Source organism: Buteo buteo, chromosome 8 (genome assembly GCF_964188355.1).
Source record: "Buteo buteo chromosome 8, bButBut1.hap1.1, whole genome shotgun sequence".
NCBI lineage: Eukaryota > Metazoa > Chordata > Aves > Accipitriformes > Accipitridae > Buteo > Buteo buteo.
In genome coordinates this window covers 38,564,416-38,591,502 of record NC_134178.1, presented here as the reverse complement: position 1 = coordinate 38,591,502, position 27,087 = coordinate 38,564,416, and the positions used below count along the sequence as shown (strand labels likewise).

Genomic DNA, 27,087 nt, shown 5'->3' with positions numbered 1-27,087 from the left:
TGTCCTCCTGTATAGCCATATTCTGACACAATTTAGGAGGGCAGTGGGTTTCCTTTCCTCATACAAGTTAATTTTTTGAGCCTTAAGCAAAAATTAAAAACCATTCAGATCAGACATCTTATGTATCTATGGAAGGTGAAATACTGAGGGGGGATAAATAACTCTGCAACACTTTTTTACCCCAATAAAAGAAAAGTTGCTTGAAAGAATAATTCATGGCAAAGCTCAGTTTATTTAATGACAGAAATAATCATAACTTTATACATCTAACACTAAATAAAAACAGCAGAATGTACAAATCAAATTCATTATGTACAAGAATTTACTAGGAATACTTTATAAACGGACACTTCTCATTAACTTTATTTTAAAAAAATCAAATTAAATTAGTATCAACTGCATAGTTGCAGTCTGACTTCAGATTGCAGAAGGGTAATGAACATCTTAAATTAAGAGCTGAAGCCTAAAGAAAAACATAAGGCAACTTCACACATACGGGAACAGCAAAGCTAAGAGTGACACTCCCTACTTACCTCATGCCGTTCTGAAAAGGTAAGGCACAGTATGTTAGGAAGGGGGTGCCACAACATTCAGCTTTGATGTTCCTGGCTGAGTCTTGTTTAGGAAACAACCTTTTGTAATTTTTTGTTTGTTTGTTTTTAAATGGCAGGCCATCAAGTCAGTTAAAGCATTTTTACAGTGGGTAATAATGCTCTGAAATTCAGATTGACTTCTGCTTTTTCTATAAGTTGGGCAAATAAATAAGTGCACCAAAGATTAAACTAAGGTGCTGGTAATATTCTTTCTGTAAGGTAACACACTAAATATACAAATAATGTTCTAGCACTATTTACAGCTATTTTTCCTTGAACGTTTCCTCACTTTAGTAATACATAATTATTTGTGAGATACAAACACTGAAGTAAATTTTAAAGTTTACCTAGCACTCTTTTAAATCTTTTTCCATTGCAATGGCAGTATTTTAATTTTAAGCAGGATGGCTATCTCCAGATTCTTGACCATACAAAAATTCAAGACTTACAGCTAGCAATATTTTTTTTTTAAATTATTCATCTTAGTTTTACTCCATTTGGTAATTAGAAAAGAATGTAATTGTAAAGAGCTGCAGAATGTATAAATAACTACATTACTTCTCTGTGGGAAGACCTTGACCTTTGAAATAGTCATCTACAGATTAATTTGGATCCAAGGCAGGAACTCAAACTACATATTGCTTAAAAAATTTTCAACAACTGCTTATCTACATGCTTGCAAAGTATAAAAAAAGAACAGTCCATTCTGTAGCTTGGTAGACAGATACTCAAGTAAGATGAAAGGTAGAAATACTAATTCAAATGAGGTGGTTCATTTCTCACAGGGTTTGCTTAAACTTTGTTCAGTGGATCCGTTTCATAGGTAACACAGAGTTACATGCATGTAACTTTATGAAGTTTACCCTGCAATATTACAGGCTTCTGGCTCCTTGGGTATCTTGCTGCTGTCAAAGTTGGGAAACGTTTGATAATACTATGGACTGAGAACAATTTAAAGAATACAGTTCTGATTGTTCATGTGCATAGCACATTCAGTTACCTTGACAGACATGCTTCTTGCTTAAAAAAACACCCAAGGAAAGAACAGTGGAAGAACCCACACCTCATACAGATTAAGCAGTGCACCGTTTGTGGTATTAAATTGGGGACCTTTAAACTTGGGCCAAGCGTGGCTGTGATTCATGCTTACTCACAGGAACACCTAGTAAGAATTCTTCCATCTATGTGGTGTAACACCCGGTAATTAGTTTGCCTAGAAGCATTTTCCTACTGCAGCAGTAGTAAGGTCTTCTGGAGACTCTGGTAATTTTGAGACAAATTTAATTTTTACCCCATACTATGATTTTCATAGTTCTCTATCCTGATATTGCTATGTGTCCCATTTGGGAATTAGCAGGGCTCCTCCTTTCAACATAATACAAGACAAGATAGGTTTGTTAACTAGCGGGACTTCGTCAGTGTATTTATATTCCAAGAAGCGTGCCATTACACCTTTTTCATTTGAGAGTTTCTACATCAAGTGTAATGCAAAATTAGAAACATCCATCATTAGGTTGCCTGCTTTGGATACATATAACAATGCAGGCAATATCTTCCTTTATGCAACCAAACATTAAATGAAACATGGTTGTGCATAGAGGCTGAAGTGTAAGCTCCTTGCTTACAAATAAAAAGCAGTTTACTTCTTTAGGTAATCTCCCTGCAGTGGGCTGTCCTCCGGTCAACTTAAATTCACAATCCATCTCAGAGAACCACTTCCTCTGACTTCAGTGGACCCCCGCCCATCATCTGTAAAACATTATACAGCATTTTGCTGAACCCTGGACCTGCCATCCACTAACCTGGAACTTAAATAACTTCTTCAGACCCAGGATTCACTAAGTGCTGATGGTGCATCTAAGCAAAGAAAAAAGCCTGAGATTTTCTGTGTGTCACATGAAGCATATGCTGCATGAAGCATTCTAACATCCCCTTGTCTTGGGGAGTAAACAGGCAGAATCCAATACAGGTAATTTGCTTACAAACTTGATGAAATGCACACAGAAACAAAAGTAAAAAAATGCTACCAATAGCTGTGCATTTCTATTTTTTAGTGCAGCGTCTTTATATTTTTTTCCTTTTTGTTTTTTAAAAGTTACAGCATGATACTTACTCCATGACACAGAAAACATTATTATTCCAAATTTTTTTTTTTTTTACAGTTATGGCCAGTGCAGAAATCTTTGCCTTCGAAGCCTTGGCCCACACTGAAGCATCTTAACTTTTTCCCTCTAATGCATGGTGCAGTATTTTGTCACCAAGACATTCAGTACTGGGGATTAACTGTTTGAAAACAGGCATCACTCTAAGCCTCAGATACCCAGTTAAATACTTTGCTCTCACAGATCATAAGACCTCACCCTTCTTGCTCTCTCATATACAATATTCATTCTGTCTTTGTAACATGGGCCACTTCTACTTCTACAGTTTCAATGGCCTGTGTCACTTCAGCCATTTTCTGTCCTTGCTGTTGCGCCAATACATAATTTACCACCTGCATGATGCTTTGGTCAGAAAGAGTAGAGACTGACGTACATTCCTCAGTAGCTGCAACTGCTTCGATGGCTTCAAGCGTCTCTCCTGTCACTACCACAGTCTCAATCTCACCACCACCAACGCTAATCTCAGTTTCTTGTTCCTGCATGTCTGCTGCTACAATGCTGATGGCATGCTCCACCTGTGTCCCCTGGTTATGAAACTGAAGAGTATCTTTTTCCAGCATAATTTTGCAGGGTACGTAGTCCCTATGAAACTTGGTCATATGCTTCCGTAGCGTCCGGGCATCTATGTAAGCTTCGTTGCACACTGGACAGACATACGGTCGTTCTCCAGTATGTGTCCTCACGTGACGCTTCAATGAACGTGCATCAGCCCAGGCTACTCCGCAAGTTAGACATTCAAATGGCTTCACACCTGTTCTCAAAGGGAAAGCAAGGAAAAGATGACCATCAGTGTTTGTAAATATGCATGAGCAATGATGAGAAGTGACTGGGAGAACAACAGTATGAAAGAACAAAAGAAATACTCTAACTTTTTCCAGGTAAGAAAGAGATCTTGTTTACCATTTCTGCACTACAATATAATGCAAGCATAATACATTCAATGGTAAGATTTTCCACAAGTGCTCTGCCCAATCTAACATTTTTCTTTTAAATTTTTTTTCTTTTCAAAATCCCTTTTAATGCAGTTTCTCCCCCATTTTAAGTGCATACCACTTAATAAAATTCTAATTATTTTTTGCCAGTGATGCCTTTCTGAAACCATTTTTTTTCTTCATAGAATTTGTCAATTACACTTCTAGTCACCCTTTGTTTCTGTAAATCCTTCTATACACCTCTCATCAAACCAGCACTTGCTGTAGTTCGCTTGTAACGCCATCTACTGCTTTTTCCCTCCTCCTCCACACCACGTATGTTCAAATACCGCACCTGATGTTTGTATAATCTTATTGTCCCTTATAACATCTGAGTTCTGTGGTCTGTAGTATCTAATGGAGCATGTGGGTGGCAACAAACACTGTTTCAGTACTGGCTTTTCCTCTGTAACAGTTACTGTAGATATAGGCTAGATACCTATTACAGGATACTTTCTCTGTTTAGAAACAAACACAAAACCTCTATTTCAGTAGTTAGACAGCTATTAGATTTGCTCTTTAAAAGGAGACATGCTTCAAAAAAGTGATTTTTACTCTAAGATAGAAGTATATATAGACTTCCACCACAGCTGGAACATCCAAATACTCAAAAATCAGTATCATACTTCACATCTAAAGTAAAAATGCACATACTTTCTAAAAAAACCTATAAAATGTTTTCATATTTTCCCCAAACATCATGTAGTTTAGTGTTTGTTATAAATCAAGAAGTTGACCAATTTACAACAGTGGTCCTTTTTTTAAATTCAGGCCAACCACTCTCCTGTTTGAAGAATATTTTGTTAACTGTGTGCACCTTTCAAACTAGAGAATGTTTTACTACATGCAATTCTTTGCCAGATACACATCTTTTTATCATTTCCAAAAAAAGTTCCTTTTCCATTAAGTTCTGAGAAGGAGAAGTTGTCACTGTCCCTATGTGTGACTGCAGGTTTGGGAAGATCCAAACAGCCACTTCTGGGAATCACTGGAAGCAAGTTAACAAACCAGGACTAGCATAAAACTAACCAGAGGATCTGCAAGAACTTCTGTGTGTCTTGCAACACAGGACATACACAGACTCAAAGAAACAACTACCCTTTTCTCCGTAATATTTTTAGGGGTTGAAGGATGTCATGACTACTTGTTTTCTACATACCTTCATGATTGTTCATGTGCCTCCTATATTCCCGGAGCTGTGTGAATTTTCTTCCACAATGCTCACAAACTCGTTCCAGATTTTGTTTTGCTCTTCCTTTTTTACCATGTGTGGCTTTCTTTACATGTCTTCTGTACAAAGCTTTCTCATAAAATTCTTTACCACATATATTACACCTAAAATGCATTAAGTGAGAAATCTATTGAAATCATTATTCTTATGTTATCATTATTCTTATTATATGCTTATGTTATGCTTTTTAAACCAAGATGCTCTTTAGTTATAATAGGCAAAGTTTAATGGCAATACCGTCTCATATGACAAATAACTCCATTATTAGAAATAATATTGTTAGACTGAGCTACATTTTCTCTTATTCACAGCCACATATCTTCCACTTACTGTTCTAGAGAAGTAAGATTACATACATACAAAGCATTTCTAACTTCATGAATTACATTTATCCTCTTACAACTTCATATGTAGTAGTTCCAGGATTGTGCCAGCAGGTTAACAGTTGGACCACACTATTGAAGTTATCCATCCATTCTCAAATAGTCAAGACCCCAGTCAACATCTATCAATCAGTACTTTAACAACGGACTAGGCAGTTCCTTGTTGACTGCTGTGGGTCTGTATAAGCTCATACTGATTAGTATGTTTCAGTTCTTAAATGAATTTCCTCTTACCTATAAGGGTCTGTGACAGAATGAGACTTTACATGAGAATACCAGTCTTTCTTCCAACTGTAACATTTTCCACAGAACTGACATTGAAATGGCTTCACACCTAAATGTTTATTCATATGCTGCCGAAGATCTCGAGCTTCATAGAAACTCTTTTCACACCTGTAACAATGAAAGTTTTAGCATCCCATATAAGAAAGATCTTGGTGATCCTGATTTCAAAGGCACTGGAACCCTCTTCAATAGCAACTGAAGACTTTGAGAAGACACCACCTATAGCGTCATCAATATCTATATAAAGCACAATCCCTTTACAAACTAGGGAAAATTAAAAGGAACAGCAGCTTATCTGAAAGTCTGGAATATAACTTGAGGACCTCTAAAACACTTTTGTCTGTTATGGTAACTATATTTCTTCTGTTATTTTTATGGTGAATAATCCAAGGCAAACCGACTGGAAGACATCAGAAATTTGTATTATACTGTGTGAATTTATGAGGATATTAACAGTTTCTTCCCTTAACCAAAGAGGATTAGTTATTGATACAAAGATAATCGGGACTTGCTGTTTGTAATGCTCAAATGTATTTTTTTAGAAATTAAAAACCAAATTCAGAATCCTACAAGAAAGCATCTGAAAGTAGCGATACTCATTCTTTAGCCTGCTGTTTGTATATACCTAAACCCAGGCAAATTCCTAGTTTTCCTCCATTTATATCTTACCATAGTATGACTATATAGAAATACAAATTGCTAGCTCCCCTTAGTATGACAACTACAGAGGTCAGTCTAATCAAAGACATGCTTTCTCCCTTTGAAAGGAATTCTGCTCTTCAGACAACTTGACCTGATCATCTGCATCTCTTCCTCATGTAAGATCATATATCTGTATGACTCAAGAAAGGACAGAGGCAGAGAAATGCCAGCAAGCAAAGGTGGAGGATTCACCTTCTACAGCTGATCAACCTCTGGAATGAGGGAATCTCAAAATTCCCAACTTCCAGTGGAATCTGAAAAGAAAAAAGCTTCTATACAGGAACAAAACTTTTAATATTACATTTCCCGAAGAACGGGCATTCTGCAGACAAAAAAAGACTTCTTTGCTTTTGGAGGGGGGAGGGTGAAAAGGAGGGCGGGGAGGGGGGGAAGGTGATAGTTCCTGAGCCACCCAAACAACCTCCTCCTCCTAGGCTGGAAAAACTGACAGCTCCGGTTCAAATGGGGCTCTCAGGGATCCTGGGTTTACAGATCCACATCAAAAAGCATCACAAAGACCCCTGAGGATCTTGAATGGGGTTGGCACTTGGTGCTCTCCCCTCAAGGATTGAATATTTGGAAAAGCCATTAGAGAAGTAAAAAACTCAAGCAACCACAACCACCACCCTCTAACACTCTCATGCACTACTGCAATTTAATCAAATACCTACTGCACTGGAAAACTTCCATGAACATTTTAGGAAAGTAACTCATGTTCAGCTTTGTTCAACTGGGCCAGAAGCTCAAACCCAAGCCTGGCAGGGAGACTTGCATACCAAGCCACCAAACTAGAAAACTGAAATCTGGTTATTGCTTAGTGAAGCTCTCTAAACCATTTGTGACAACATGAATTACATTCTTAGTAGAGATCTTCACTGTAGTAGAAACAAGGACTGTGTCTGTTTTGAAATAGTTGGAGAATCAAAGTATCTTTTCTGTCAAGGTAATCTTTTGTATCTATGACTGTACTGCCTTGAGTAAAAAATTTTTATTTTTTAAAATATATTTCTCCTTCAAAACCAAAATTGCCTTCCCTAGCATGTTTCATTAAAACAGTTCTGTCCCTGTTGTGGGCCCTATTAACTCTATTCTTTGTATTTCTAAGATGGATATTTTTAGCATTACAAAGCACTAAATAAAAACATTGCTGACAGAATTAAAGTGAGTTTTAAGCAGTTAGAAAATATAATTTTTGCCAGCATGCAGCAGCACTACCAGAGATACTTTACACAATACTTTAGATTAAAGCTTTCTTTAAAACCATGAGTTGCATATAGGCAATCATATTAATTGTACAACCCCTCTTGACACCCAAGAGAGTTTTCCAAAGACCTAACTGACAGTTTGGAAATTAAGCACCATTTGTGCTTTTGCAGGTCACTTGAAAGGTTCTCCTACAGCCTGCTTGGTCACAGAAAAAGTAGGCATGTTTTGCTAATGCACTAGGAGACATGCTCTTTCCAGTTACAGAGTTTCTGCTAAACTAGAGTCCAAAATGCAAAGATATTTGAGTGGTCATTTAAGTTTTCTGCAATATTCAGTAAGTCTTAATTTATGAGGTTCCTGCAGAGCTGTTTGCTAAACACAGTGTGTATTGCAGCGCACACAAGTACATGACATCATAGACCATATAGGAAATTTTCATATTAAACTGAAATCAACTATCACAGTAAAAAAGGACAAGAACAGGCTGAAGGCCCTTTGCCTCTGACAAGCTTACCACTCTATCTGTCCTACAAGGGAGCTTTAAAACCACATAGCTACAAGTGCAAACACATTCATTAAAAAAAACAACTCTATGAAACTAGAAGTAGGTAACAGTTAAAAAACAAGCTTTTACTCTCCAATGCATGTATTAACAAAAGTGCATTTTTCACTCTTATGCTTTAAAAGTCTTATTCCAAGCCAGTGAACAGCCTTATGCTGCAACAAGGAGCTGCTTTTAATCTTTACAATTACTAAGATCATTACTGTTAAGAAAAAAAGCCCACCAAAAAAACCCCACCAAACAACTTACTGAGTACACTGATATCCACGAACTTCAGGCTTTGGCTGGTGCTTCTTTATGTGTTTACTGAGTCCTGATGCCCTATGGAAAGATTTTCCACAGATGGAGCAAAGATACTTGGATTCTCCTGACAAAAACAAAACAAAACATGTTACAAAGCCAGGCCTCCATATCTCTGGAGTGCTTTGTGAAAGTGTTTTTTTCTTCTCATATAATTTATCTTAAGTAATTAGAGCAGTGCTACAAAGAGAAATTGGTTTAATTGCACACAGATAGTATTAAGTGTATTTTGTGTATGTGCCAATGTAATAATGCACAGAGTGCAGAGTAGCAACACTTTAAACATTGCAGCTACTAATCAGTCATTAAATGTGAACAGCCTGAAAAACTGCCTCCTTGTGTGAAAAAAACCAAAACAATTGCCTGTGTTCATATAATATGCAACTTCTCCAGAAATGCAGCATTGCTTACAGGTGACTTACATCTTGAATTTGCGGAACACCACCTTAAAATAAAAGTTTTCCACTCCAATTCACCAATTTAGGAGTGCTGAGTACTAATATAAATTTCTTCATTTCTGGAACAAATTGTCTTAACAGAAACAGTCTCTTACTTTTGAATCCACCCAACTCGAGAGACAAGAAACACAGACAATTTCAACACATTACAATTTGAAAACTCTTCTTGTATTCAATTATTATATTTTCTTGTATTAAATTATTATATTGTCATCTTTCACATGCTAAGATCTTTCAAGATACCAGGTTTTATGAAATTTCAGTATTAGTACAGCAAGTCTTGTAAAACATATATGGAGATTTAACTTAGCATGTTTTCCTCTGAAAAGATAGGCTGGAAGTGCAAGTGCTCCAGAACATTCCAGCCTGTTACCCATCTTTGTTGAATTGACATGATACAGGCATAAATACATACATAAAAACAGAGGAACAGACCAACCATGGTTCCCTGTTCTTATATAGTACGTTTGCATAGTAACATTAAGCTATGGTAAAATAAGCCCAGAAAATAAATGTAAAATGACTACTTACCTCTATCTCAGTGCCTGACCAGTGGAAGAAAAAGGAGAAACTACTATTTATTTATTTTTGTAAACAGTTCCTTTCACACTGAAGAACAATGTTAAAGTTCAGCAGCATACAATAGCCAAAGAAAGTAAAAGGATACTCTTTCTCATAACTTACCTGTATGAATGCTCATGTGTTCCTGAAGACTTCTTTTTGTGACAAAAGACTTCTCACACAAGTCACACTTGAACTGTTTCTGTACTTCATGGAGAGCTAAGTGCATTTTTAATCCATGCTTATACGTAAAGGTCTTTCCACAAACCTAAAAAAAACCCATAACTAGTGGAATAGGACAAATAAAACTAATTACGTAATAGGTGTTCAACTTCAAACAAAACTAGATCTCCTGTATTTCTAGGGAACCAGGATGGCCAAGCCTGTGATTTCCCACCAGTGGCAGAACTGGTCTGTTAAAAAAGAATACTCAAGGGAAAACATTCTTCTAGACACAGGAATATGAACTTTCATGATTCAACTTCATTCCAGTTTTCGCAGTCTTGGACTACAAGAATTTTCATCAGGAACGTTACAGTAGTTTTCCCCATTCTTAAGTAACCTAAATTAAACTAAATTTTATGACAGAGTGTCAATACTAAAAATATCAAGAAAACATTACTAATTTGATTACAGAGTAAAATGGTTTTCTCTTTACCTTGCATGCATGTGGTTTTACACCTGTATGTTTGAGCATATGTATTCTAAGAGAATAGAGCTTAGGTAGAGTTCTCCCACATATATCACATATAAATTCCCGTTTAGTTCTCCCTTTCGCTGAAGACACGCCTGTCTTTTCTACACTAGCAGCTGCAGTGTTCACTTCAGTCTTCCGAGTGTGCCGGACAAGATGGGCTCGCAGGGAGGCACCATACTGGAATTCTTTTTTACACAACTAGAAAAGAAAATATTACAACTTTATTTTGCATTTAATACTCAAAAATTATTTCAAAAAAAGGTAATCCAAGGTTTAAAGTATAGTAATATGATTAGCTAGGTCTATAACCTGACTCCAGTAGGCATTTTAACTCAGGTTAATTAATAGTTGTAAATTTTGAATTTTATGGCTACTGATAGAAGCGTATCCCAATGAGGCTAAGTTCCAGGCTAATCTAAACACAGATGCAAATTTACTGGTAAGCTTAAAAGTAAAGTCCACACCAGCACTGTCTTGAGCAGCAAGCATACTCCCGTGTCACACGGTGCTGTCAGGCTATGTGGCTGCACCACATTTTACCCCACCTCAGCCAGATCAGGGCTGCATCTGCCTCTGAAATCCATGAAGAAAATAAATATATATACGAAAAAAGGCAAAAAAAAGAATTACTGTCATTGCTGAATGAATTTTCATAAAGAGGGAGGTTTACAGACAAAAACCCCACAACTTACTGGGCATTTATAATCTTTAGATCTTTCATGTTTCAGTGTGTGCATTATAAGTGCATAGCGCCGCTGGAACACCATTCCACACTCAGTGCATTTGTGCTGAGCTTCTGCTTCATTATTTTCTGTGGTATCTCTTCTGGGCTGTTTCATTTTTTTCCCTCTTTGTACCAGCTTCATGGCAACCTAAGTTGGAAAAACATAACCCTTGAATGAACTTTACTACACTGCATTTCATACTTCCTCTGCAAGTTAGTACTAAAAGCTGATGTTTCTGTGTGTTACTGTAACACCACCTAATTTTGCTCAGTTTACTTTGCTGCTAGAAAGTTACCCCCTTTCAGTTCACTGCAAAACTACAGATATCATGGTGGGTGAAAAACTGGTCTCATTTTAAAACCATAAACTGATTATAATTATAGGCAGACAATGACTTACCAGTTCAGAGGCAACTAACTATTCAAGTCTGAGTAACCGCCTAAGTGAGAGCTAAGGGATAGTTACAAAGGAACCATAAAGTACTGCTTGTCACAATTTCTATCAAATGTTTCCAACCCTTTCCTAAACTCCAACTTCCCTTTCAGTATTTACACTTGCTTTACTACAAGTCATCAGATTAAAAAAAAGTGGCCCAACTAATTTTTACCAGCCAGCAAAAACAGAGTTATTAATTAACCAGTAAAAAAAAATTACAGTATTTAAACAAAGTTCTTTCTGGTTAAAAGCATTCCAGCTTTACTAGTGGTTTTTTTTGTTAGGCAGTATTGGCAGTGCTATCTGGAGCTGATAATCTTGTTTTCCTTTGTAGAAACTTGCTGTCAAATGCTTTAAAAGCCAAATAGCAAGTGAGCAGGCTGAGATTTCCTGTATCAGGTATCTCCCCTTCAGGTTTCTGAGAATAAGGCAAGGGAAAAAAGTACAATGCATCCCCACTACTTCTTCTTGTTCTCTCAACAAGTGAGGTATCAGTTTTTGAAAACGTACTAGCCCTTCCATGTTTCTCAAGAACAAACTGAAACTCAGCACAGGGACAATATTTTCTTTTTTAATTTTGCTGTTGCTCTGAAAATTTATGCAAACTTGGCTAAACTGTGAAGCCACAAAAATAATTTTGTTCAGTAGATGATTAGCAAGAGCTTGGAAAATAACCCGTTCATACAAAGCATGCTTCACCTCCAACATCTCCCTGCCAACTCCAATTACTTTAATTCAAAAGTCAGCAGCATTTTTCCTGCAACCTCTTTTTCCTGTTATTCTTCCAGCATCAAAACCAGGAACTCAGGAAGGAATGTCTCCTTCCCAATGCTTACAAGATAACCAGTGCCATGGGGAGGTGGGGGCAGGAATGCATGAGACAAAAATACTAAAAGCTACAAAATGAGTTAGGAAAGCAAAAACCTATTCCTGAATCCAATTCTGAGAAATCATCTAAACCAATTTCTGTATCCCATAGGTGGCCACTGTCTGTAGACCTCATCTGTCAAGGGGCCACATTTAAAAACTGCAAAATAAGTTAACAGGAGCTCTTCCCAAAGGTAGATAGATATTCCCCCTCCCAAAACAAAACAAAAACTTGTCATTCTCCAACCATCATAAATAGGTTGCTCAAATATTTTGATTGTTCTAGTTTTAACATCTTGGCTTTAAGGTGTCCATCTGTTAAAGGAGACTAACACTACAATTTCTATCTACCAGGGTGTTGTAATGATAACAATTTATCCCCCTGTGCACGGGACTGGTGGCTCTAGTATGTAGACATCTCACAGAACACCTCTGGAAATTAGCAGTTCTTTGTAATATTCAGCCAATGTGAAATGAGTAAGGCAAAGTGTACTCTATCACAAAAATGAATGTGTTAATGCTCAGCGACGTGAATGCCAGCTATCCACAGGCACTAAAAGAGGAAACATTTCTGATGGGGAAAGAGTAAGAAGACTGTTTTATGTAAAAAAAAAAAAAAACCAACCCAAAAAACTAGTTCAATTACTAAACATTTAATATGTCCGTGTGCTAGAGTTTTTAATACCGGTGCTCTTTGAACCTTTCCTTTTTAAACTGACCCCCTCTGAAAGTAGCAGGACTGCATTATTGTGACTTATGACTATGTTTTAAGATCTACATAGGATGTCAAATTTGTCATCTCCAATGCTCTGTTTTCAAGTCTTACCAAATGTAGGGTCTCACTTCTCTAATAGATAAATACATTTGTCTATGCCTGACACACACACATGCTAGTTAAGAATTAAATTCCCAGATCATTAAGAATTTTAGGGAGAAGATACACCTTCTGTCCAACCATAAGAAGCTGTGAGAAGATACTCAAGCTGGGCTAAGGTCACTGAGCATTGTAAAGATCTTCAACATGGAAGCAATTTTGACGCCAATGGTTTGGGTTTTTTTGCACAACTGTCACATCTTAGAAGTTACTTTGGTTTGCAGTAACGTTAATCGCTCAAAAAAGAAAAACATTTGCCAGATAGTGCTTGGAATCGGGAAACAGTCTTTTCAGATTGGTCTCGAAACACTGGACGATTACTGACAACAGGCCTAAAGACAGATAGAATACCTGCTGAATTGCAGATTTAGGATTTGTCTTTCTATTTTGCAGTTTTTTTTCAATTCCTTTATGTAATCTGATATATCCCCCTTCACTAACAGAACGCTGGCGAAGCTTGCTTTTGTAAGTATCATCTTGGCTGGAAGCTAAACTTTCGGGTTGTGAAACTGGAATGCTCTGTTCTTTACTTTGCCTGCCACGTTTTTGCTTGAGTATTTCTGAGGAGTCTTCAGAAGCAGTGTCCACATTTGCTTTTCCACTTCCATCTTGATCTGTCTCAATTTCCGTTTGACTTTCTGTGTCCATGGCTTCCACAGCTGATGGCTCAGCCTTTATGACAGACGCAGTGCTATTTGAAACGCTCTCCGGCAGCTGCATCTTGACGTAATTTTCAGTTGTTTCACACTGCTCCACAGGCTTTGAGAGATCATCCGGAGTGGCCTCCACAGGCTCTGGGGGCAGGAATTCAGGCTGGGGTGCTGCTGCCTCCTCTGTCCCAGCAGAAGAAGGAGCTCCATTCACAGCTACTGGCACTTCATCGGCTGCGAGCTCAGGTTGCTCAGCACCGTCCACGGGCTGCGTCCCAACTTCAGTCTGCTCTGGCAAATTCTGTGTTGACTCTACTGTTTGAATATCTCCCTTTTGGTACACTGTAATTTGTTTCTCTTCCATCTGTTTGTGCACATTTTCACAGATTTCAAGGACTTCTGACATGAAGAGATGCCGGGCAAGCATGGCCACTTCTGCCATACTACAGAAGTCAAAAGTTAATTCTGAAGTATAAGCAAATTCCAACAGAGGTAGGAAACTGGACTTGCAGAACCCTACCAGGAATAAAACAAGAGATTAGAGCAAACACTGATGACCCTGAATTACACCAAAATATCCACGATGGGTACAACAGTTCACCTTTGATATGGTTAAGTCTGAAATTTAGAACGAAACACACTTGCAAGTAACATTGAAGCCCCTCCACTGGGACTTAATTGTCATTTATGTAAAAGCATCCTCCTTGTGTATTTTCTATGTGGAAGTAAGCTCTGACAACTTTTCCAATAAGTACATAGAACTGAGGTAGTTTCACAATAAAATTCTCTAGAAGAATGTTTCAAGATGCTGGGAAAGCCACAATATGTCTGGAACAGATTAACCCTAATTTAACCAAAGTCTTTCTGGACCTGCTACATTCGGAAAGTAGTCAGGACTTCAGTAACAACTGCTGTGGCAGAAAAATAAGACAAGATAGTGGCTAATGAAAAAAATAAAGATATGGATATATAGATAGAAATGCTTAAAAATAAGCATTTGGTATTATTTTCCACAGTTCTGTAAATCATAAATCAAATATTTAATTTGGGGGACCTTCTGGACCATCATACTAGAAATCTACTGTTCATGCATGTCTATTCTTCATGCAGAGACAGACACAGTTAAGAAACTAATGAGAAAGCAACGCACTAGGCATATGTTCTGTACAGTATTCTTCATCACTACAAAGCTATTTTTAGAACATTTATTTTAGGATCGTCTCCTATCTTTAAGCTACCAGAAGGTTTGAGAAATAAGCAGAAGCATGCATAATAGCGTTTCACAGACATAAGAAACAATTTAGTATTTGTTCAGTTAAACAGCTCTCTGACAAGCTAGTCAACATCCCCTCTTGATGTATTCAAGCATTTGATTATGTTCCCTTTTTTAATGTTTGTGACTAATACAAGGAGAAAATACACTTAAGCAAGGTAAAAATCAATCCAAAGCTTCTCAGAAATTTTAAGATGAAATCCCATAGTCCATTCAATATGGAAGATCAGATTATACAAAACCAAAGCGATCACTTTAGCATTAAAATCCACAGAAAATATTTTTATATTAAAAGAGATAAAAAAGCAAGATAAAATATTTGGTTGTCTTGAACACTCAAAAAAGACTGAATCAAATACTGTACACCTTACTTAGGATATTATGACTTCTACCTTTGAAACCCACAACAATTCACCTGACAGATCCACTACAGCTTCATGACTAGAGACAGCTCCCTTTTCAATGAAGAGCTCTCGGAAGTACTCGCTGTTGGCTGCCAAGACAGATTTGTGAGCTTTGTACTCCTCTCCTTCAATCAGCAGAGTCACATCACAGAACTGATTGGAAAGCCTCTGCTGATTCAGTTGGTTTAAGACTGACAGACAATGTTTGGAAGATGACTGCTTCACAAGGCCCTTACTGTCAACCTGTCATAAACAACATCATGAGAACTTCATTACATTTAGACTGTGCCTTTTTAAGCATTCACACTGAAACACAGAAAAGGATTATTTTCTGCAACCATTCAATCAGTTCAAGCCTGTATAAGATACAGCTTAACTTTACTATTGTTTTTTTTCTTTAAATGCATCAAGTTTCACCCTCCCTCCAAACATAGTTAAAACAGACAACTGGAAAAATGGGAAGACACAGATATTCGAACAGTTCTTTGACCATATTTTTCAATACTACAGTCTGAAATCGTTTCTAGATTCAAAAGCCTTTACATGCATATGAGCCCCCAGTTACCAGCAAGAATTTTATATCTAAGTATACCATCATTTATTAAGGAACAGATATAGATTCTATGAGAACCTTGTATGTGATGCTTCACTACTTATACTTTTACCATTCATTTTCCCTTCAGTCTTATATGCATAAATAGGAGTCGCGGTGATTTGATTTTCCGAAGATGACATACTATAATTAATTTCATGTCATATATACCAGCAACCCATTTCCACATATTGAATATCTTTGGCAAAATTTATGTCGTCTTATTATTACGAGATTACCACAACAATGGAAAATAAGTACATGACTAAGAATGCATTAACAAACATGTTAAATACATTCAGATGTAAACAATGGTACTTACAAATACAAGCTCATGCTTCGCTATTGGCTTCTTCTTCACAGGCTTTGGGGATGCAGCTGGGATTGATGCCGTATTACTCAATTCATCATCTGTTTCATTACTGTCTTCATGAGATTTTGCATCCAGTCCTAGTTCCTCCAGCATTTCAGAAGGGTCTGACAGAGATCTAGAGCGATCTAGCTTTTGCTGGCACTTGGTGCATTCTTTAATGTAATCTTTAACCTGCTTAAGAATACCTAAGAAAAATTAATGGAGCTTAATTAGGCTTCTAATCTTCATTCAATTTACCTTAAACACATAATTAAATATGTAGGCAATTAGCAAAACAATATTACACACATACTGACAAAAATGAAGTCAGTCACCTACACTTCCCTTCTCTGACTTCCTTTTACCAGTTCTGCTTCTCTCACACCATCGTATGATATTGTATGTCACTACTGTAATGCACAGTTAATTCAAGATACAACATTTAGAATATCACTATATCAAGCAGACCCTCCTAGAAAGATTTTTAAGGCTAGAAAAAATATTGGTATTTATACATTCACCCTAAGAATCCCAAGACAATGAAAATGTAACCTAATCCTACATTTAGCCCACACAAGTGGATCTCAGCTTTTCCTTACTGAACAGGACAAGAATTGGAAGGCTCACCTAAGGGCTTTTGCAAAATTGGGACCAGCTGCGTTAGATGCAATGATCCTGATATGTATTATTAATAACAATTTAAATCAATTGCTTAAGATTTGGGGGTTTTAAGAAATTGATTTCCTACCAGCACTCTAACTGGTGTAACTGAATAATTTTAGATACTCAATAGTTCCCAAGCTCAGGGTCCTCTTCTAGGTACCAAGGCATTTTCAGTGTATGGCTTTCAACCCACATTCATTTTCTTCACTAGGACAATATAAAAGCATATGTAACAACAGCCGTGTCTCTATAGTTCAAAATCTAGCACAGCTCAAAACTTGGCTGACATAGGCTTGCGCTGCTCAGAGCATGAGATGCACTATCATTACATGCATATCTCTGTAAGGATCAGGAAAACACAGACTTCAGGCAACCCAAGACATTCCAACCCAAGACATTCATGCCTATTCCAAATATTTTTACATTTCCTTGATTTCACCTAAACCCAGGGCTAGTTCTCAGAACAGAAGGTCTCTTATCTTCAAACCACATACCTAACACCCTTCCTGGCCACTGGGCCATACTCCAGCCCATTGCTTCCCAGCTACAGAACAGACAGACACAACAGACTGGCACCCATCTCAGGATGGTGACTGGGTTGGTTAAAGCTGCTGTCCACTAGCAGCAGAAGAGGATTCTAATGGCAGGGGAAACCAATGCTTCGAAGGAGACAAAGATAAGAAACATAACGCGTGAACTGAAAGCAGGGCACGAATTTTAGTATTCTCAGTGCAAGAGAAATAAGAGAACATAGGTTGTGCAAATAAAGGTAACCAATAAGGTCAAAAGATGCAGAATACAGAATGCCTCTTCTGACAAACAGAAGAAATACTGAGGTCCACAAAGGAAGTTTCCAGCATAGGATGACAGTAGATGCTAGAACAGTCGAATACTGGGCAGACGACGAGAACCCAGATAAAGGCAAGGAGACCACCATCCAGAATAGGTATAGCAACTTTGAGACACCAAATCATTTTTCACATCTAAGATCTTCAAGTCAATGAGATCTGCACTGGAAGGATGGGCTGCAGCTAGAGCAAAAAGCCTCCAAATTAAGATAGGGAAAACTAAAGCTGAAATGACAGCCTTGCTGACTGATGGATGAAAAAAGCAGAAGAGAAGCAGTACAAACAGAAACTGGGCCCTGGGCAGCAGAAAAGCAGGATATTTGTTTAACTGCTACATCAGACTAAAAGCAGAATACCAAATCCAAAGGGAACGCAGATACCAAGTCATTGGCTCAGCCAAAAGAAGGCCCTGACTAGGAATTATTGATGTTCATACACTACGGTTTCTAACAGCTATGACATTACTCAGGACCCAACTGAGAATTAGTTTGGCCTTTTCAGCTTCTCATTGGAAGAAAGAGACAAACGTAACAACGAGTGCAAGGACTACAAATCATCACTGGCAGCTCTACTACTTAAACGTGAACACCATCCACATGCTAGCTGGAAGCAGTGTTATAAGGTTAAAAGCTGAACTAGGTCACACGGAATGGATTATCGCCCTATGCAGAGCGTACAAGTTGAGAAATCGCTACCTTAAGCGGGCTGTATGCAACACTTGAATGGGGACAGTCACGCTCTGGGTTTCCATACGTTCGAAGCACCGCTACTGAATACGAAGCCACAGGACAATTTGCTGACCGCGGTGTAACTCGCACAGCGAAGCCTGCCTCTTGAGGAGCGACCCACAGTCGCAGCCCACAGGCTCTGCGCTTTGAGACGGAGCGTCGAAAGGCACCCGTCAGTCAGTACGCGACAGCCCCCTCCTGCCTTCTCCAGGGAGCCATCCTCCTCACAGACCCGAGCCGCCCACCCTGCGGAGCCATCCTCCTCACAGACCCGAGCCGCCCACCCTGCGGAGCCATCCTCCTCACAGACCCGAGCCGCCCACCCTGCGGAGCCATCCTCCTCACAGACCCCAGCCGCCCACCCTGCGGAGCCATCCTCCTCACAGACCCCAGCCGCCCACCCTGCGGAGCCATCCTCCTCACAGACCCCAGCCGCCCACCCTGCGGAGCCATCCTCCTCACAGACCCCAGCCGCCCACCCTGCGGAGCCATCCTCCTCACAGACCCCAGCCGCCCACCCTGCGGAGCCATCCTCCTCACAGACCCCAGCCGCCTACCCCGCGCCTCAGGGGCCGTAACCCGGCCTCCGCCAGCTGCCTCCCCCCGCTCTCCCTTCCCGGCGGGGCTTCTCCCTCCCCCCGGCCGCCCCCCCCCGGCCCTCCTCGGCTCACCTCGCCACCAGTACTTCTGCGAGAGCCCCTGCCAGGTCTGCAGGCGGGTGCGGTGGGCGCCGTCGGGCGCCAGGTGGGCGGCGCGGATGAGGCGGGCGCGGCGCTCGGCCTGCAGCACCACCTCGAGCTCGGCGAAGCGCTGCTGGTCCCGCTGCCGCCGCTGGTAGTAGAGGGTGCCGCCGCGCACCACGTAGCAGGCGGCCGCTTTGCGGATCTTGCGCTTGGCGTTGCCTTCCGTTCCCGGCGCGTAGGGCTCCCGCTCGTTGGTCAGGTAGCGCAGGATGGCCAGGTAGCTCTCCTCGCTGGACATGGCGCGGCTGGGGGAGAGGGGGAAGAGGAGGACGGCGGGGAAGGGGGGCGCGCACACGAAGGGGCGGCCTCCGCGCCCTCAGAGCCACGCCGGGCTTCCCCCCCTCGCCGCCCGGCAAGGGCACGGCGCTGTCGGAGGGGGAGGAGGGTCAGGCTTTCGCCCCCGGGGCGGAGGTGGCTGCGGGGCAGCGTCTCCGCGCGGGACGGGGCCCGCCCGAGCCGGTCACACGCGGCGGGCCCGTGGTGGGGAGAGGCGCCCCGGCCCTCGCCGGGGGGCCCGGGGGGGGCTACGGAGGCGCCTCCCGGGGCAGGGAGAGCATGCGCTGCCGAGGGAAGGAGGACGGGAGGCTCCCGGGCCTCCGCCGGCCCCTGGCCCAGGCGCGGGGAGGCCGGAGAGCGGCGGCCCGCGGGTCCGGCGGGAGCCAGGCCCGGGGGGGGAACTGGAGTTTCGCAGCCAGCGGCGGCGGGTGGGAGGGAGAAGCTCGGGCAGCAGCAGCGACGGAAAGACAAAATGGCTGCTGCACAAGAGGAAGTGAGGTCAGAAGCCCGCGCGCATGGGAGGGGGCGGGGAAGGGGCGTGCGCTCAGGGAAGGCGCAGCTCGTAGGGGGAACAAGGCCGCCATCTTGGGACCGGGCAATGGAGGGGCCGGGCGGAAGGCTGCGGGCGGCCATCTTAGAGCCGGGCGAAGGCTGCGAGGGCGGGCAGGGCCGTGACGCCGGAAGCAGGGAACGCTCCTAAATAAATGCTTTTATAGCCCTAGCTCCGAAACGAGCGGGCTCCGCTTCAAACTTGCGTCGGGAGTAGGAGCTACGAGAAAATTAGAATCGCGATTTCACGTTGCGGCGTGAGCGCACCGATCATGAGCAGCACAACCGGCGACAGCTGCCCCAGCGCGGGCGGGGCGGCACGGCGGCTACGTCTCGGTGCAGAGCGCGCTCTTTTCGGTTTGTGAAAGGAAAGTCTTTTGAACGTCAACTGCTGGTCCTCCTCGTCCGAGTTCTGAGCGGATTTTTCCACCCGTAACAGAGACGTGAGCCGCAGGATGCCGGCGCCCAGGCAGGAGCTTCCCCCGTGCTCAGTACTTGCAAGACGGCCTCTGGAGTACTGTGATCCCCCCAAATACAAAGGTGCTGACTGGACGGAGCGAGTCCGAGTCCGGCAGAAGGCTGCAAAGATGCTCAGGGATCAGAGCGCGAGGGACGAGCCGAGGCTGAGAGCCGGGATTTTTCAGCCTTGAAAAGAGAAGGCTTTGTGAGGACTTGCTGCTGTCCCCAGCTACCTCACCAGATGACCCAGAGAAGACGGAGAAAAACTCGTCAGAGTTGCATAGCAAAGAGGCAGCAGGCACAGGTTAGAGCACAAGAAATTCTAGTTGTATATTAAGGATTTATTTTTTTTTTTTTAAACCGTGGTGGTTGTCACTCAAACACATTGCCCTAAGAGATTGCAGAACCTCTGTCTTTGGAGTTGTTCTTGACTCAGCTGAGCAACCTGATCTAAACAGACATGCTGTGAGGAAGGGGTTGAACTAGATGACCTGTGGAGGTCTTTTTCAACCTAAATTATTCTGTGGGTCTATGAAAATTTTAAGTATTCCATTTTTCATGATAAATATTTCATAGAGGATCAATTACATTGCATTAGGTAAACACAAGGACTTTAATTTATTAATTTATTGCATGTTATCTCTGTTTGAGCTGAATAATGTGCAGTTATACCAGGTTAACACCCTGCTCTGAACAGCCTGCCTCACTCAGTTGAAGCATAGCTTGAGAGGAGTAACCTGATGGGCTATTCTTTACTCCCACCACATCAGTCAGAACTCATAAATAAACAGCAAGGAAGAGTAATATTAAAGCATTTCTGTGCACCTCTGTAGTAAGACCAGGCAGCCAAAGCCTGCAAACTTCAAAGCATTAACAAATGCTGACTTACTAATTAGTCATATCTGACAATCAATTCCTAGATACCATTAATGGTATTTCAAGCAGATTGTTTGTGAAAGCTCATCTTCACATTCAGCTTTTTAGCTGAAAACTTTCACAAGCACGCATGCAGTCTACCCCGTGCTTTATACACAACACTGATATAATCAGGATTTTACATAGTTGTCACTAGCATAGCTAACTTTCAGTGGTGTTTTCAGCCTTCAGTTTTAAACGATTAAGAATTCCTTTCCCTAAAACAGCAAACAGTTTTCCTTCCCCTCTTTTCTGGTCCAGTTTCTGGCTCCTTCACTTTCAAGTGTGTTAACCAGTTTAAAAGCTTTCAATTTATTTCTAAAGATGAGTAGCTCCTATACTTTCTTTAACAGCAAACAGCGTAATTGTTTGGAAGATAATGGTGCAAACTATGCTAATGCTGTCAAGCTAGACCTATTTTAAATGGGTTGTAACCTTCATCCAGACCTGTATATTTTATTAATAAACCCAAAACAAAGTATGATACAACTCAAAATATAACCCATAACCCAAATTGCCCATTACAGTCACTGTGGTTTTGAGGCCCAAAAGAACTGCAGGAAGCAAAACTACGAAAAGACAGCTTGCTTTCTTAGTATAGTAACATAACAAAGCAAGCCCTCAAAGCTAACAGGCATTAACTTGTGGCATCAATGAATTGAGAAGTAGCTGATCCAGAAAATAGAGAAGGTTTGTCTTCTCCTATGCTTCTAGTACGTCGGAGGACATTGCTTTGCAAAGGTTCTTACTGTCCATCAAAACTACAGCAACGTTTGGGCACCCTGTCTACGTAGTGTAATTACTAAAGTAGACAGATAGATACTTAACATGAAGAATTTAACAAATGGCCACTACCTCTCAGGGTGGGAGGGTGGGGAATTACTAAGCGAACCTCTACCTGCTTTCTGGAAGTTAAATATCCATCTAAATGGGCTTGAAGTAAGCGTATACCATCAGCTGCATTTGAAGCTCATTCAACATTCACAGCCATCCTTTTCCTGACAGCAGCTTCCAGCAATCCATCGTTTTGTTACTTCCTGACCCAGGAGCTGCATGTGAACCTTTGCGCTTAACAGCCACGTGGTCCATGAAACCATCCATTCCCTTTTTTCTATCTATTCCTCCTTTGATAGTCTACAACATCTTGCTACACGCGTTCCACAACACAAGCAGCACATTAGCTTGTTTAAGTCACAGATGGTATTGCTTCACACCCTCTTTAGTTTGTATCTCTGAGCTTAGAAACCTCTTTTTATGCCATTTGTCATAGGTGCAGAATAAACTTATACTTATGTGCTGTTTTGTCCTTCAGGCAAGAACAGCTCCTCAAACATCAGCTCCATCTTACCTGCCACTTGAGTCATTCATTAAAGTCTTATGAAAAGTATGCTAATACAGCAGATTGTCTAAGAAACCAAGTGTTTTATGGCAAGATGTTTTTCAGTCTGCAAAACCAGACATGGTTATTTCACAAATTAATTCTCTTCAGTATATCTCACACAGTTGAAGAGAACATGGCACAAGTTATGAAAGTTAGTCCGATGTTTATTCAGCACGACTAACAGTTTAGCAAGTTAGCGCTTTCCACCAACACGGGGAGCAGAAACCTTGACTGGTTTCACAATCTTCTGCTTAGGTGCTGCCTTTGTAGGAGCCTGTAGAGAAATAACAAAGTGTGAGCAAAGAGAAGCAATTTATCTGCAGTCCTGAAGGCATCCGTGTGTATTTAAGATTCTTGAAATTAGGCAACTTAAATCACATCAGATTAGAATTCTATTAGAATTGCAATGTATCAGATTAGAATTGTGTTAACAGGTGGTTACACACATACCACTGTAAGCCTACAACATGTATGATGCCAACATACGGTATTAATTCATAAGTAATAAGAAATAGATGCTAGCATTCATCAATATATTGTTACTAAGTTCCTAGATAGTGAAGATGTCACATCCAGGCAAGTTATTAGCTATCAAGAATCTCTGACATATGGTCAGAAAGTTGTTTTATATTTATTTCTTCTGTTAAAAAGGTTCATTTTATTCAGCTGTTTGGGTATGTTTAACTTTAGCACTAAAGTTTGGTCAAGGTGCTTCCAGATCAAAAAAGATAAGCAAATGCTTCTTCCAAGCACAAATGGGGATTTCCAATTAAGCACTGCAACAGAATGTTGTGTTAGAACACGGTATATTCCATTTCATGATTCCTATCCACCTACTGCATCTTACCTTTGCAGCAGAAACAGCCGTTTTCTTGGTTGCCTGCTTAGCCTTCTTGGCTTCTTTTGCAGCCCTGTTGATTCACAGAAAAACAGTAACTGTTATCCATGTCTGCCATTCACTGTTTCTTTGTCTCAGCACTGTAAGAACTCCCTAAGATGAGGAAAGGAATGCATTATTTCAGGTTTATTCTCTGCATTCAGTACTCTCTAGGGAGACTACTACAGAGACAGCAGAACTGTGTGTGACAAAAGGGGTATTTTCACAAAAGGAGAGGGCAAGAAGAAATCCTCCTCTGCTGCTACTATCTCTTGCTGAGATTACTCAGTATTACCTCCAAATATACTGATTGAAAAAAAAAAACCACAAAAAAAGCTTATAAAACATGGAGGTCATCTAGAGTTTAAGCTCTTGTATGAAAAGCATTAATAATCTTTGAAAAGCCTGGGATAGCTCCACTTATCTCTGATTTCTCACCTAATAGCTTGTTCCCTCTGTGCCTTTCGTACTTCGGGCTTCTGATTTCGTTTAGCCATAATCTCAGCTAAAGATGCACCAGTGATAGCTCTCTGGAACTTAACAGCACGACGTGTGCGCTTCTTTTGTATCTCTTCCTAAAATGGCAGAAGATGAAGACAATTAGGATTGCAAGACATTAAATAAAAGGCTAAAGACAATTATAGAAACAAGCTGCTATTAAGACTGAAGCTATTATAAAACTGTATACAGGAGTAGAATTGTACTCCCCACTTTGGAGATAACTGATTTCTTGATTTGCCAAAGCAGTTGAATAGCTAAATAAGAACAATGTATTCTCCTCTGCAAGGTATATTAAAAAAAATATTTTGGAAGAACGTCAGAAGTTCAGCCTTCTGTAACTCCCAGATAAAAAAAGGGGGGGGGATAAAGTCCTCTTTGATGGAATCTTCTGAAAGGAAGACACTTGCGACTTGTTTCAAGCGGGATCACGGTGCTGGGCAGCAGTATAAGCCATCGAGGATCAACTTTCCTTCTTCAAACAAACTGGTAAAAACATTGACTTACAACACATACGTAAGCCTTTCTAAATGCTCTTTTGCTGTCCAAGTTTAAACAAGAGCACTGAAAATACCTCATGCTACATGCCTTATTAATTTATCTTTTTCATGCAGTGACAACCACATAGGAAAGACCTCCTACTAAGTTACAGCCCAGATTTTTCAAGAAGGGTACGTGAAAAGTTCCCCCACCCTTTAACCCCCAAATCAGCTCTCTATGCTATCACCATTCAGGAATTTTACAAGTCCAAACTTTTAGAGAGTCTGCATATTAAACAGCATTACCCACCTTCTCTAAAAACTAATTCTTTTAAACATACGCCATTCATACAATTGTTAAAATCTACTGTGCTTCTGAGTGGCCCCTCAAAGAAGTGACACAGTACAAATACAATGCTTTTGCTGAAGTGGTTACCTTTCAAACATAAAGCAGCATATAAACTCATGTAAATGCCTTTACATTTTCACCATTATTGGCCAGTCTTCATCCTGGTTGTACAGGTCATGCTTCTGCTGAACATCAGCATACTGAAATTACCTCCATTCTAACAGACCAGTGGCCACACCTTTTGCTAGAGAACTTTAGAGCGCCATTAGTTGGTATATACTTACTGACTGTCCTTTCTTGTGTTTACGCCTATACAGAACAGTCCAGTTGATTTGACGGGGGTTTCTCTTGGAAAGGAATGCAGACTCACATTTTGCATTCAAGAACTGAAAAACCTGGGAAGGTGAAGTATTTTGTGTAAGCTTTGCTTCTTTGAAAGACATTATCACAGTTTACATTAACCTATCAAGGAATTCTTTGATTCAGTGTTTTTCAACAGTGATGCTTTTGTATTTCTTTACACAGTTCTATCAAATACAAATTTTAGAAGATAATATAAAAAATTTAAAGTTTGGAATTTTGTTGCATTGATCAAACTGATCTCTTATGAGGCATTCCAAAGCAGCTGAATTTTTTTGAGGAAAGCTCACATTACCACTTGCATCCACTGCTGCATTGTACTTTAGGCACAGCAGGAATAGCCATTTCCAGCATCATACTTTTCAAGTGTCTGTCCTCAATTAACTATGCATTTCCTGTATGTGTAAGGGAGTCAAAACTTGGCCTAAGGAACACATGGACACCAATACTCCACCCAATTCCTTCTTGCATAGTTACACTAACTTTCTTGCCTAGAATAACAGGCAGAATTAGCAGGATTTGTTATTAGCTATAGAATTCAATTTGAAGTATACACTAATTCCCAGGAGAGCACCCGAGAATTCAACCAGTCTATTTACTTAGTTGTCATTTCCCAGGAGATTCTGTACAGCAGGATGACTGTACTGGTATGTCCAAAACCCCAATCCTCCTTTTGTAGACATGAATACTGTATTTCTATTTATGACAGTCCTATCTGTGTGAGATACGGGAGCCTGAAAGGGCTCTCCTCCCTATTTTATGCTAATGATCTGCACCCAACTTATGTGCAAGTCCAGCAAGTCTCAGCATTAGATGCAGTATGTCCAGGTAGCATTTTTTACAGAACTTCGGTATTTTAGACCAGATGCTTTAAGACAGCCTTCCCAAACCGCAACCTAAACCCGGCTCAAAATCCCAAGCTACGGCACGAGCACGGTTCTCCCGCGGACCGGGTCTGACGGCACTCACGACACCTGGACACGCCGACGGAGGCACAGCGGTGCTGTTCTCCTGCCGCTCCATACCAGCGATTCGGGCAGACGCTACAGCAACGCCACCGGCGGCCCCGGGCAGCGCCTCAATGCGAGGCCTTCGCTTCCCCCAGCACCGCGCCAGCCTCTCTCTCTCTTTCTCAAGCCTACCGTCCTCCCCCTTCTGCAGGGCCCGCTCCTGCTAGCCCCTGCTGCCCGGCACCGCGGCCGCCCCCTCCCCGCGGGGCTCGCCCTGGCCTCCCCGCCCGCCCCCGGCCTCACCTTGCCGTCGGTGCGGGCGTAGCGGCGCCCGTGGCCCGGGTAGATCTTGTACCCGCTGAAGCTGCACAGCTCGACCCTGCGCGGGAGAGAAGAGTTAGGGCACAGAGCGGGTTAGCGGAGGGGGAAGGCGCGGCCCTCCGGCGGCCTCCCCGCGGCGGATGGCCCCGGATGGGGCGGCGGGGAGCCGCCAAGGTTCTTACTTCATGATGGCGGCAGCTCCGAAGCGGGCGGCGGCCGGGCCGAAGAGGAAGAGAGGATGACGGGAAACGGCCTTCCGTGCGCCGCGCGCAGCACGCCGGGACGGCTCCCGCCGCGCAGGGCCTGACGGGAGGGGAGCGGGGAGCGGGGAGGCAGCGCCGCCCCGGCTGCAGGGGCGGGCGGGGGACCCAGCGGCAGCGCTCTCGCCGGCCGGGTTTTCTACCGTTC

General features: G+C 41.5%; 2 protein-coding genes across 2 annotated transcripts; both read right to left on the bottom strand.

The window, feature by feature from the left end:
• Positions 1-212: 212 nt before the first annotated feature.
• On the bottom strand, positions 213-19,997 carry ZBTB11 (zinc finger and BTB domain containing 11). Its single transcript, XM_075034159.1, has 11 exons — positions 19,194-19,997; positions 16,254-16,489; positions 15,351-15,582; positions 13,364-14,178; positions 10,804-10,983; positions 10,073-10,309; positions 9,538-9,682; positions 8,345-8,462; positions 5,575-5,733; positions 4,886-5,061; positions 213-3,506 (listed from the first exon to the last, which is right to left on the bottom strand). The coding sequence occupies exons 1-11, from the start codon at positions 19,501-19,503 to the stop codon at positions 2,980-2,982; spliced, it is 3,135 nt and encodes a 1,044-aa protein (XP_074890260.1). The 5' UTR covers positions 19,504-19,997; the 3' UTR covers positions 213-2,979.
• A 2,991-nt stretch (positions 19,998-22,988) lies between these two features.
• On the bottom strand, positions 22,989-26,971 carry RPL24 (ribosomal protein L24). Its single transcript, XM_075034163.1, has 6 exons — positions 26,862-26,971; positions 26,662-26,737; positions 25,333-25,443; positions 24,161-24,297; positions 23,693-23,756; positions 22,989-23,119 (listed from the first exon to the last, which is right to left on the bottom strand). The coding sequence occupies exons 1-6, from the start codon at positions 26,864-26,866 to the stop codon at positions 23,039-23,041; spliced, it is 474 nt and encodes a 157-aa protein (XP_074890264.1). The 5' UTR covers positions 26,867-26,971; the 3' UTR covers positions 22,989-23,038.
• Positions 26,972-27,087: the final 116 nt, after the last annotated feature.